This window comes from Aureococcus anophagefferens (assembly GCF_000186865.1).
Source record: "Aureococcus anophagefferens unplaced genomic scaffold AURANscaffold_62, whole genome shotgun sequence".
Classification (NCBI taxonomy): Eukaryota; class Pelagophyceae; order Pelagomonadales; family Pelagomonadaceae; genus Aureococcus; species Aureococcus anophagefferens.
Genome location: NW_008705615.1, coordinates 34,666 through 47,612, shown reverse-complemented (window position 1 = coordinate 47,612; position 12,947 = coordinate 34,666). Strand labels below are relative to the sequence as shown.

The window sequence follows — 12,947 nt, the reverse complement described above, 5'->3', positions numbered from 1 at the left end:
CCATAGGCACTATTGAAATTATAGATTTGCTTCTTCTCAATGGTGATATACCGCTTGTGCTTAATGAGATCGTCCGTATCCCACTCAAAAGACACTGTAAAATGAACCCCACCATTATTACCACCAACGTGAAAGAATTGGTATTCAATCAAAATTGGTTCATCGTCATCAAAGTGCTTGTTCAGTTCTTTGATAGTGCCATAGTCTGTATCACCGAAAATCTGATAAATCTGACTGCGATCGATAATCGTGGCTGAGTAAGGTTAAAATGCAACAATTCCGGCGTAAGGCTGTGTACAGGTAATCTTCGATTAGCCAAGAAAGTAGCGCCCAAAGGAGAGAGAGAGAATGAGCTGTAAGTTATTATTGCAGCTCAATCGATACTCGCTCCTTATGCTCTTATCTGGCCGGCGCTGCTGAAGCAGCCCGCCGGCGAAATTCTTTCTGAGGAGGGGGCATAGGGTGGGTTGGAGCAGCGGCGGCCATGGTTGTGTCCAACCCAGTCCCGCCGGAGCTGCAGGGGCGCCCGTTTAGTGGACAGGCGCGGGCCTTACAAGCGCGGGTCGCGCTGCAGGCGTTTTTCGCGGCAGCCGCGGGCTTCAGCTAAGGATAAGCGTGCAGTCATGGGCTTCAAGGACCATGCGTGGGTTACAACGACATTTCTGGAGGAAGTGCTCGACAAGTGGTGGTCAAGATTTCAAACGGATTGTTCGCCGAGTGGCATCTAGCTTTGGTGGTGGTAGTGGTAGTGGTGGTGGTGCTGGTTTATCTTTAGATATCACGCTTGTTTTTTTGATAGCAGATTTAATAAATGTATCTGAAGCTTTTTTTTATAATACCAATGCTGAATTTTTTACAAGCACTATACTTCTTAAATTGATCTTTGTCTGGTAAAGAAACTTTTAGTTGTATGTGGCTACAGTGGTAAAACCGGGCGCGAGGCCTCGTCGCGCCGACCTGCGCCAGCGACGCGCCGCCGTCGTCGGACCGCGCCGCGGGGACCGCCGACGCCGCGAGGGCCCCGACGAGGAGCGCCCGCATTGCGCGACGCCGCTCGAGAAGAATGTTGCCCAATCCGCGAATGCAAAGAATATCAGTTCGGACCCCGCAAATGCAAAGAATATCAATATGGACCCCGCGGGCCGTCGATCATGACATTCAAACTGATCTGATGACATGGACAAGCTTCATCGCACGATGTCGCACGGCCTCCCGGCTTTCTGGCGCCACCGCGATCAAGCCGCCGCCGTGATTCGCTTCTTGGATCTATCGAGCATCGCCTCGCTGCCGGCGCTGGCGCGGTCCTTCGCTGCGGATCACGTGCGAGTGTTGGTGACGCTTGCCCAGGCCACACCTAAATTCAAGATCTGCATCATGGACGCCCTGTCCAACTGCGGCCACGACATGGTCCATTTCCGCGAGTCATGGGGGAGCCTAGACAACTGGGAACGTGTTGCGTCACTGGGAGACAGACCAGGAGGGAAGCCGAACCCCGACCCGTCATTCCGCGCGGCGATTTGGCGGCCCGGTTTCGGCATCGCGCTGAGCAGATTCCCATATCTGGGCCTTGATCACCTGGGTGGGCTAGTGTGGCGGGCCAGTGGATCGCGAAATCGTGTGCAGAGGCTCAAGGTGCACGTCTGCTACAGGTCGAAGACCGGAGGCCCCTCGTTTGCGCTGTCCTCGTGGCGAAACCCGGAAACTTACAACCAACAGGCTGATGGGCGCCCACCCTTCCTGTGCAGAATTGCATTTGATTCCCCAGCGGCACCAAATGGAGTACCGACCGGAATGCTGGCCAACCAAGACAGGCGGCTCGTATATTACGACGACTGCTCGGGAACCCAGTACGTCCTTGAACGCTACGCGAAGCCGATGAAATGGTACTCTTTCGAGGCTGTGTTCAACTGGGAGACACAAATGGTCGATTTGCTAGTGAATGGTCATTTTTGGCGACTTCCCTTCGGTCCGTACCCGCTATCATCCGTTTATCTGTTCAATCGGAGGAAGCCTGGCTCGTCTTCGGAATCTTTCTTTGGAGACATCGAGGTCGACTATGCCGTGGTGTCGACTCGCCTGGGCCAATTCCGCCCAGTCTCAGCTCCGAGGCATCTTCCGTTTCCGAGGTATATATTCCCCGTATTCCCTTTTAGACACCACCCCGTTGTCATAGAGAGAATAGGAATACGGGGAATATATACCTCGGGAAACCGCACGGGGAGTGTAATCCTAACCCTCAAAAGGGACTAAAATCCGCTTGGCATAACCCTAATCCTATATAACCCCAATCCTAACCCCCGATCTCAATGTCCGAACCCCAGTCTAACCCTAATGCTAATAGTTCGCGTCGTCATCATCGTCATCACCATCGTCATCACCATCACCATCACCATCACCATCACCATCATCATCATCATCGTCATCAGAACCATTTAAGGGACTTTCAACAGCAAACATTTCAGCATCATCAGTTCATTGCTTCGAGTTTGATACTGACTCGGATTGAATTCATCTTCATCATCCATATTGAACCGGTTCACGCGAGTTTGATGGCAACCGGTTTAATCTTTGATAGGGCGAATTTCGGTTCGGTGTCTTTGATGCGGTCTATCAAAGCAAAGAGGGCTTCAAATGCTTCCTTCTGTGGCATAGCCTTAAAGCAAGAGGCGAACTGTTTGGCACTCATCGTTTAAGCAACTCGGTTTCCCGCAAGGCGAGCTCAGGCGCGGCGACACCGAGGCCCCTCCGGCCCTGTAAGATGCCTGTTATTTCTAGCGACGCCCGGGGTAATTCTAGGTCGGTCGGCATGCCCTACTGTCGCCGGGCCGAAACTATCGCCAGCGCATCAGCGCGACGTGGTCCGTCCTGGCGTGATCGTGCGCCGGTGGGGTCCGTCTTGAAATTCTTACTAAAACTAAATAAATCGAACTAGATGTGGGCTGTGCCGGCGGGGTCCGTCTTGATATAAAATCCTCGGCGAGCGGGGTCCGTCTTGATATTAATTTGTGCCGGCGGGGTCCGTCTTGATATTAATTTGTGCCTGCTGGCCACCCTGATATTTATGCCCACCTCTCGACGCGCCACCTTTGAGCCACGCTCCGCTCGTACACCGCAGCCTTGCGCAGCAGCCTCGAGGGCACCCGCGCCGTGCCAGTGAACGAGATGTGGACCAAGCTCACTGGTCTCGTACTCGACCACCTCGAATTTGCGGACGTGCTACATTTGCACATGATGACCAACTCCGCGAAGCCATATTTCGCCAGAATCGTGATGAAGAAACTGCTGGAAGAGCTGTGCATGGGCCATTTCTACGAGCCTCTGATTCAGTGCGGCGTCGTGAGCATTCAAGTGCTGCAAGACGAGGGGCTCATCTCGAACGATGAGCTGGAGAACCGCATTGGCATGGGCTTCGTACACGTTCGAAAGCTCCGCCGCCGGCTTCGGGCCTGTCTCACTCCTGCCACACCAATCCCTGATCCTGCACCAGCGGCGACGGCTCCCGCGCTCGCTGCCGCCGCGCCGGCGAGCCGCGCGAGGCCCAGAGCACCCGGAGCCCCCCCCGTGCCCCCGAAGAGCTTATCTGTGACGAACGACCGCCGACCGACAGACCAACACGCCCACCATAGAAACGTGACGAACGACCGTGACGAACGACCGCCGACCGACAGACCATCCCGCCCGCCATAAAAATGGGACGTATTTCGGGGGTATCCCGATACTATCTGCCCCGTAATGCTATTTTTATGTTATTTTATTAGCATCGCCCCAAATTACCCGTGTTTGACATAGCCCCTTATATTCCCAATCCCCAGTAGCCCCGAGTAGCCCCAATGTAGGTTCAATTCCAGCCTAAATCGGCACGGTGACGCACACAAAGCACAATGACGTTAAATATCTTATTTAGTTGAAGTCAAGGTGGAGGCAAGTTGAAGGTGATATCATACGGTATCCGCCCCGTATCCCCCGCCGATTTACCCCCGCACGGGGGATAAACAAGGCGGGGGATACGGGCCCCGGGGCGGATACCATACGGTGTCGGTTGATGCCGCGCTGGCGACGCTGGGGCCGGGCCCGTAGCCGGGGCTGCCGCTTGCTGATCGTGCTGAAGTCCTCCGGGAACAAACGCTGTTGCTTCTGCTGATAGAGGTGCTCCGCCTTCTGGCCGCTCCAGCGGCGGGGGCGGCCGAGGGGGCGCCCCCCCGCTCACCAGTGGTGGTACCTGCTGCGGCGCCCGGGACTGGGGCTGCCGCTGGCGCCAGCGCTCCCGCACCCGGCTGTCCCCCTTGCTGATGAAACGGTGCTCCTCCCGCTCCAGCCAATGCTAGGGCCGTTGCCGGAGGCGCCAGCGCCGGGGCTGCGGCCCGCGGGGCGCTACTTTCCTAATCGAAGATTACCTAATAAAAAATCCTTGACGTCTTCCCTTGCTTCAATCATCTGAGTGGGAGACGCGGCCAAGTGGACGGAAAGTCGGGGCAAAATTGGCACGCCTTCGAGTGTGACCAGCTTGTACGCATTGTCCAGTTCATCAGAAACGCCCTGGCCGAATGCCCATAGTATCATGGGTTACAGGAGGCACCTCGTGTTATGCAACCGAATTTTTGGACTGATTATCTATCTGTTCGCAATATTAGCCGTCGTTGTCCCAGTGCCTACAGCTGTGTGATGTGAGTCAAACACCAAATCCCAGGTAGCTTACATTCTCATTTCATGCTCGAGCTGCCGCAATCTGGATGAGCTACGACAGTACTGTCTCAAGGAGCCATTCTTGCTAACAAACTTGAACGTCATTGCAAGCTGCGTTCTCTTTTTTTGGCTTGTGTGTCAAAGTCTATCACATGCTTCAAAGCACAAGCTGAAACAACCAGGACGTGACAAAAGTTTGCAGAGCGCTGTGAATACACACTTCGCTTTAACAATATTTATCTTTACTGTGTACTACTCATTTGTCTACAAGCAGAATCACAGCAAAGCCCTCGAAAGGCATCTGAAAATACTCAACGATAACAAGTTGTGGCTGTTTGAGTTACAAAGTGCCCTAAGTCACGGCTGCATCATAGTTCCGGCGATATCGGAGTTTTTTACCTCGACACACCATTTTGTGCTTCAAACTCTCGCTTACGACATCCCGCTGTTGATACTCTGTTACAGCGGATGGAACGCTTTGGGTAGCTATATTTTGCACGTGCCTATCTATCAAATTTCTTTCTTCAACAGAGATTTTGACTGGAGATTATCTGATGCTTGTGTTATCTTTTTTGCTGCCTACATCTACTTGAGTCTGATACTTATTATCTCGTTCAAAATCAAACAATTCCTGTTCGAAAGCTTCCTGGCTGATCCAGCTCCACTGGCACTTCGCAACCGGAAGCCAGTGAATCACTCGTGCCACAACTCGGTTGCTTTGCTAGTATCGGCAATTTACAACTTTGCCATTACCGCTTATATTATTTCCAGGCGTGTTTCTCTCAGCCAGTAAGGCGACGCCGATGGCGCATCATGCGTTAAAGGATCGCCTCCTGGAATTGGTTGAACTTGGGCAGACGAATGCTGACTGTAAGGACTTTGTCTAAAGACTGGTTTATCAGTATCAGTATGAATACAATGTCCAAATATTTCTTTCTTTTAATAGACTTTTCCTTGGTTCATCTCAGTAATTATTTCTTGGGTATTTTGCTCTGCAACGACACGCCTTCGGAGAAAATATTAAGACGGACCCCGCTGTAATGAAATTAAGCCCCGTACATCAACTTGGCGCCAAGGAACAGTCCGTAGTATGACACCAACCCACAGAGTGTCGTCAATGACAACACTCTGTACCCTCATGTTATCTATTTGGATTGCGGAGAAAACGGTCATGCCGATATAGCAAATTTGCTGAGAAATCATCAATGAACACTATTGTTTTTGGTTAAGTATCAGGCAGTCTCCCGCGAAGTATCAGGCAGTCTCCCGCGAAGTATCAGGCAGCCCGCGACCTACATTTGCCACATGCGTCTCCCGCGTATACAGGTATTGACAAACAGATTTCACCTACAAACAGGGAACTACAATGTAGGTATAGAAACGGCATCATTAGCAATATATATGAGGGTACACTCTCGTGTCATAAAGTTCCAATGATGCTGTCCACCCGGAGCTGTACGTTTCTCCGACCATCTCTGGGGCGGCATACTCTCCAGCCTAGAGCTCCTTCTTGGCGGAGCGGTTGCAGGTCGCAACTGCAGGTTCTGCTCCAGCAGTGTGGCCGTTGCGGCCATAGATTGCTTACCAGTCTTAGAAGAAACAACACTTGCGGGCGCCTGGGCAATCGCCCCGCCTGCCCAGTGGTCTCGGGCGATGCCAGGGGCACAGGGTCATCTGATCCATGCAGCTGCTGCTCAGCTGACTCTTCCCTCGAATCCTCCTGCGCTGCTTGCTCATCAGAACTCGCAGTCGCCGCCTTCCGCAGGTGTTCATCCAACCCAAAGCTATCCTCGTCAGGGGCTGGAGCCACCTGCGCTTTGAGGTAGGCGGCAGCCTTTAAGTAGGCGCAGTGCCCTCGCAGAATGCTACCGCTGTTGTCAGCCCCGCGCTCCAATCGCCAATCCAACTATACCATTCTATATCTTGTATCGTTCCTTAATATCACCTGCGCTATCACCTGCACACAAGGGAGAACATCAAGGAGATGCCGGTGACGGCGCAAATGCATCACCCAGATATTTTCGCCGATATAATTTTATTTGCCTCACGCCTCCCCCTCGCTGAATTTTCTGGCTCGATGTTCGGCACAACACATTCTCGAGCCATCTTCTTCTTGAGTTGGGCGGGTCCAGACTGGTTCACCATTCGGAGCTTGGCGTTCATACTCGTGTATCCGGTATTATTCACCACAATTGCTATCCGGTGGGTTGTCCGTCTGCTGTATGCCAGCACAAGTTACTTTCGCTTCAAGCCTTCTGTATACTTGGTGGGTTTTCCCAAGTGTGGAACCACTGCGCTGGTAGGAATGTTACCGAGGCACCTAGATGGTATTGTTACGCCAAACTGGTTGGCTGCTATGAGCAAGGAGACCAATCGTCTGCAAGTCATGCCCTGGTTGCCATATGGGACATTCTTTCCATTAGCTTTCCGAGCACGACCTTGTTCGGTTGTGATGGACGCATCTGTTGATGTAGTATTTACACCACATCTTGCAGCTTCGTGCGGACCGGAGGCCAAATTTGTGATATGCGTCCGTGATCATATCTCGGCTATCCAGTCAGCGGTGAACTTTATTTTATTCCAAATAGCAAGATGGAACCATAGCCCTAGTCTTCGCCGTTTTATATGCAGCATGCAAGATCCGTCTATATATTCACATGGGAGTGGTCTTTCAGATTACGTGGACCTCTGGAAGATTTCATTTACGCACTCAGTTTCAGTTATAGAGACCACCCTAAAGATGGAAAAGCAAGCTGAGAGCATTGGCATTGTCCCATTTTTTCGAGCTATGCGGATGTGCCCGGAGAGTGACGCCGCTAAGAAGTCGTTTTTGTTTCATATCGTGGCTCGTCTTATCGCTCAATATTCAATGGCGTATCACATTTCACATTTTGCCGATGCAGTGTCTAGGGATAGAATCTTGGTTGTTGAGAACGCAATATTGAAGGCTAAGCCTGAACTCGTGTTTCAACGTCTGGGTTCCTTCTTGAAAGTATCTGAGAAGAAGAGCAATAACCATGATACAAAGATCATTTACAATAAAACCAAAGTTCCGAATGCCTTCTCCTTTGAGAATGATGCCGCGTTGGCTTTGCATCACCATTTCATTCGAGCGGACGAGGCCTTGATGGACAAACTGAGGTCTGTTTTGGGCTGGGTTCAGTAAGTTCCTGGGTTGCATCTGTTCACCAGAGCTTCCACGACACGAGACAATAAGCTTAGCCTGAAGTGTAAAAAGGGCACTCTTATGCTTCTGCTGCCCACTTCTGCATCTTACTCATTTGAAGCATCTTGGTTTTGTGAGTTGGCAGTCATGACTTGAGGTGCCTCCGACCGTACCATCTCAGAAGAGAATGATGATTCCTCACGTAGCTCAAACCCTTCGATTCTCTGTGGGGCTCCGTCGGCGATGCAGTGCCAATCAGCTTGTCCTCAGTTGCCGCAAGGCGGAAATCCTGCCACAGATGTTAGTGACATACCCCGTAACACTCCAAGTGCGCGATATTCAGCCATTTGACCACGGTATCGTCAAAAACTTCCGACCAATAATAACCTGGGCCCAGCGGCAGGAACCCGCCGGCCCCTGAAGGTTTCCCTTCATCCAGACAGCGGCAGGTGTCGCTCATCCACGAAAGCAACGGTCCTTTCAAGTGCCGCTTGGCTGTCGCCATTATCCGACGGCCGGGCGATTCCCTCAATGCTTTGATCCACCAGTCTAGGTGCTCAATGATATTGGATGGGAGCTTCACCCTGTCGCCCCGGCGCCCGTAAGGCGCTCCCCAGCGCTGAGAGAGAACCTTGAAGAACCTGCTAAGGAACTACTTGCCACGCTTGGGCCCGGCTGCGAGTCGCTCGGGAAAGACCATCGGTCGAAGGCGAGCAACTTAGTTCGCGTCGGGGCAGCCCGTGGATGACGAGAACGGCCGTTAACGGTGGGGGGCGACCGACGAGGGGCCCAACTTAGTTCCAGGGGGCGTTTGGTGCGTACAACTTCGAAGAAACACCCCCTGGAATGTCGCTCCCGAGGGGGCTGTCCGGGTTTGTTCGCACCAAACGCCTCATGCATTGCGCGGTGAGCACCGTGTCACCCGCGGCGCCGCACGCCTCCCGGAGGCGGTGAGGTGATCTCGATCAAATCCACTCGAGCCGAAGAGCTGCCGCGAGGGCATCTGGTCGCCCCCATGACGAACGATTCCCGACGCTCTGTGACTCGAAGGGGACCGAAAATCGGGTCGGGGGAAGCTGCCGCGCCTCATTCCACCCCCTGGGGCTGCCCGTTTGCGTCGCCTCGCAATCGTCCGGATGTCGCGTCTTTTCATGTGCCTCACCCACATGTTTGCGGACCTCAAAGCCACTGGGATCGTTGCACGTCGCTGCATATTCGAGGAGCGCGGGGCCCTCTAAGGTGGAGATTCCACCATCGGCCGCTGAAATGCTCGCACGAGAGACCGTCTCTTAGCTACGGATTACTGCAGCATTGCTTCATAGATGTGCTTGTTCAACGACGGCCGTAGCCGGTGGTGTGCTCTCCCTGCCCCCTGGGTCCCTCCATGCCACCCCTTAAAACGAATGGTTTATGATATTTACGTTGAGAAAATATAACCACTACGATATGCGATGGTCGCGTATCTTCAAGTAAAATCATTTTGAAGAAGCACCAGAATTCGATATGGAGCGAAGGCCAGAATTCGATAGGGAGCGAAGGCGAAGATGAGGCCAGTAATAAACTGCTGCGCATGGTAGGATTTTGTTCATGAAACACTATTAACCAGTAGACTACTAAAAGCAGCAGGAAGATGTAGCGTAATTTATTTTGCGGGGCCTACCTTTGCATTACCTCCCGTCACAAGAAAAAGCGTCATAAATGTGAGAAGGTCAATGCCAAAGAGAATTAAGGCGAAAATGATGTTTCCAACAGGGGCCATGATAGCGGCGGACGTCTCCATGTCTTCTCCGATATACAGAGTCCAACACTCCTTGAAGGTGTATGATGTAACGCACCAAGTTTTAGCAAAGGATGTCGTCGGAGGATTCGCGAGGTACGCTGGGTTGTGGAATGCGCCTGGGATCCCTGCACCGCCGAAATCAATCATCCACCCGTTGTAATCTAGACCGACTTGTATCACTTGAAATCCATTGCTGTTATAGACTCTTAAAATAACCATGATTTCCTTGTCCGCATTGAGCTTGTCTGGGATTGATTGCCAAGCAAAATCGGGAAGACCGGCGATAAAGCAAGAACAATCTGTCCAATTTGAGACAGCGACGCAGCCAGGAGTCGCTGCAGCCGGCGCGAGTAAATCGGTGTACGCGCACTCTGTCGGGAGACATTGAAGCAGTCGCGCACACAATCCTATGGCGGCATAAGGCGTCACCTGGAGGAGACAGTCAGTCCATTCGAGAATCGGGATAACGGGATCTTCGTACACATTTAACCTAGCAGGCCAGTCCATTCCAGCGGAGTCCGTATCATCGGTAAATGTCGCAGCGTAATTCAAACCGGTGGTGCTCCAGTCAGCGGGGAGGCCCATCGAATACATCCAAGCGGGTCCAACACAAGGGACCCCAGCAAAGCTAGGGCCACCACCAAAGGCGATGGCGTAATTCATTTTGAGAATGGCATCGTCGAAGGAGGCCCGGCGGTTCACTGAACCGCCAATTTTTCCCTGGCGAAGACCACTGCGGACAATTTCTTTAGCGAATTTTGCGACGTTTGCGGGAATCATCATCGCAAAGATGAGGCCGAAGAAGAGTCCAACGCAAACGCACACCACTTTGCACAAGTTGTTCATAATGATCGCGCGTTAATAATCTGGGATTGATATAGCGTTGCGCACCTCGATAGTGCTGCACTTAAGGAATGATGATCCAACTATATCATTCTATTTCAAATGCTTTAGAAAGTTAGGATAGTTTGCTAGCTTCCTAACGTCGCTATGACGCCAGTCAAACTACTATCCAGCAGGTGCACTGTCCGGCGACTGTGCAACCTCGCTGAGCTGCTGCGAGACATTTATCTGAGTCGAGTTGTCGTTGCAGATCACGATGATTTACCCTAGACGATTTGATTGCTAGCTTTCAAGCTCGTGAGTGTATCTGCTGGAGTCTTCGCAGGCACGTTGCCTAGCTGTGAAGCTGACTGTCTGAGATAGTATTGTGAACAGGTATTGACATCTTGCTTCTCCACCTTTGATGTGTGTACGAGCCGAACATTTTTTCCGTCGTGGAGGTGCTCTGAGTTGCCACACAAGTCTATCCTCCAGGTCAACTGATCAGGAACAACAGTCCCGTAATGCGCCTCTTGCACGCGAAAAACAGACCGCCAGATGCAGCTCCTCCCTGAAACGGAGCTGATCAGCTGAGGTGCGCGTATGACCTGACGCCCATACCAATAATAGGCAAGCGCATCTTGCGGATAGGTGACGCTTGAGCCGCTAGGTTTCCAAGGTCGAATCTAGAAATAGCCTGCCACATGTACGTCATGAGGCCGTGACAATCTCGTTTATGAATCGTGCTGAATACTTGGACGCGGCAGTTTTCGCAGCACAAAAATGCTCATGCTCCACCACCCTGCGCGTAGCAAGAAAGTTGGCTTCAAAGGTGAAGATTCTATTGCATTTGAGGTCCCTCGGACCTCCGAGATCGCCCCGGATCGCCGGGTGTGCAGAGAATTGACACCAGAGTCACTAGATTGTCATGTTCCTCAGGAATTGTCTGTCACTCACTGCAAGGTGTTGGTAAAATGGCGATCGTGAAGTGCTCGCGCAAAATAGCCTGTAATTTTAGCACTCGACTCAGAGTTTTGGCCTCACAGAGAGCTTCCCTCACAGTGCGTTTGGAACGCTTCTTGGCTCCTTGTTGTCCCCGCACTTTCAATCGCAAACGCTCCCGAAATTTGGCTCCGGCATCACAGGACGCATCAGCCCAAGCCAGGCTCTGGTAATATGCACGGCAGCAGAAATCGAACACCAGTGAGTGACTTTGGCAGCTCGAGTGACCCCAAGACCAACTCCATGTAGCCGACACCCGGAACTAGGATGCTTCCTCCAACCATGTGATCCGCGAGATAGGCTTGCGTCGAGGGCAACAGGGAGCCGTCTGTGACTAGGAGGCTTTGGGGCACGCTAGGGTCCTCTCCAGCAGTCCATCGATTTTGCAGCCGCTTGCTACAAACAGGCTGCGACTGAGCACGATAGAGAGAAGCCAAACTAAGCTTCTCCAGGACCTACCTCGAGCACGCCAAGGAAACAAACGCCCCGTGCGCAATGGTCCCGCTGAACCCAAATGAGCTCAGCCGACCCACTGATGATTTTTATGTTTGCTTTTTGGCCGAAAGCTCGACAGGCAACTCGAATTATCGCGATACGATCGAGAAAACGTGCGTGTTCAACCTAACGCAGCTGGAATCGAGTGGACGTCGTGCTCGAGTTGGACGGACAGCTGGAGCTGCGCATTCACAGCAATCACCCCCCTGTCAAGAGGCACGAGCACGAGAGAGGCCAGTCCTGCGATAGCTGCCGATGCTTCCAGGTGCCCCATGTTCGACTTCAAAGAATCGCAATGTATCAATTTTGAGTCGTTGCACAGCGCTCAGATGGCAGAGCCGACCTAAAAATTCACCCATGTGGTCATCATCTCTTTGTGGACGTCATACCTCGATTGGGTCACCCAGCGCAGTACCCGTGCCATGCGCTTCGAGAGCACGTCCATCTGCGCCGTCATCACTAACTGCTTCAATCAGGCGCCTTTGGGAAAGACCATTTGGCGCTGTGAGACTCGCACTCGGACCGTCCTATTGAACGCTCGAGCCAGCAACTCAATTAGAAGACTCGTGTGGCTCCATCAGAAACGTCACAACTCCTTCTCCGCGACAGAACCCGTCTGCTCGAGCGTCAAACGTGTGACATCGACCACGCGCGGAAAGCATTCCTGCTTGAGAGAAAACAAGAGATACCATAGAAGCTAGTAGCAGACTTCCACCAACTGCAGCGTATGGTATCTTGTCGAGGACTAGCGAAAAAACGCCTATATGTAACGCAACCAGAGATGCCGAACAGGCGGTGTCAAGTGAAAGACTTGGGCCAGTGAGACCAAGCACGTAAGACAATCATCCACAAGCGACCGCAAGCGAATACGAGGTGGCGGAGTACACTGAGACATCTCTGGGCCGGCCATGCTTCCCTGCATCATCGGGAAGCCCACCATTGGCTCCCAAAAAAAATCCAACATGCTGGTTTAATAGATGCGCGCGGCAGCTTGTTCGA

The 12,947-nt window shown here is 52.3% G+C and overlaps 2 protein-coding genes across 2 annotated transcripts; one reads left to right on the top strand and one right to left on the bottom strand.

The window, feature by feature from the left end:
- Window positions 1-2,306: 2,306 nt before the first annotated feature.
- AURANDRAFT_68067 (hypothetical protein) lies at window positions 2,307-7,849 on the top strand (the record flags this gene model as incomplete). The annotated part of the gene is made up of 7 exons (XM_009043698.1): window positions 2,307-2,534; window positions 2,576-2,889; window positions 3,126-3,630; window positions 4,688-5,276; window positions 5,455-5,553; window positions 5,920-6,090; window positions 6,987-7,849. The coding sequence occupies 7 exons, from the start codon at window positions 2,307-2,309 to the stop codon at window positions 7,847-7,849; spliced, it is 2,769 nt and encodes a 922-aa protein (XP_009041946.1).
- A 1,179-nt stretch (window positions 7,850-9,028) lies between these two features.
- On the bottom strand, window positions 9,029-12,222 carry AURANDRAFT_68066 (hypothetical protein; the record flags this gene model as incomplete). Its single annotated transcript, XM_009043680.1, has 8 exons — window positions 9,029-9,142; window positions 9,342-9,413; window positions 9,510-10,058; window positions 10,453-10,530; window positions 10,895-11,022; window positions 11,409-11,619; window positions 11,690-11,908; window positions 12,100-12,222. 8 exons carry the CDS (start codon window positions 12,220-12,222, stop codon window positions 9,029-9,031), a joined length of 1,494 nt encoding a protein of 497 aa, XP_009041928.1.
- Window positions 12,223-12,947: the final 725 nt, after the last annotated feature.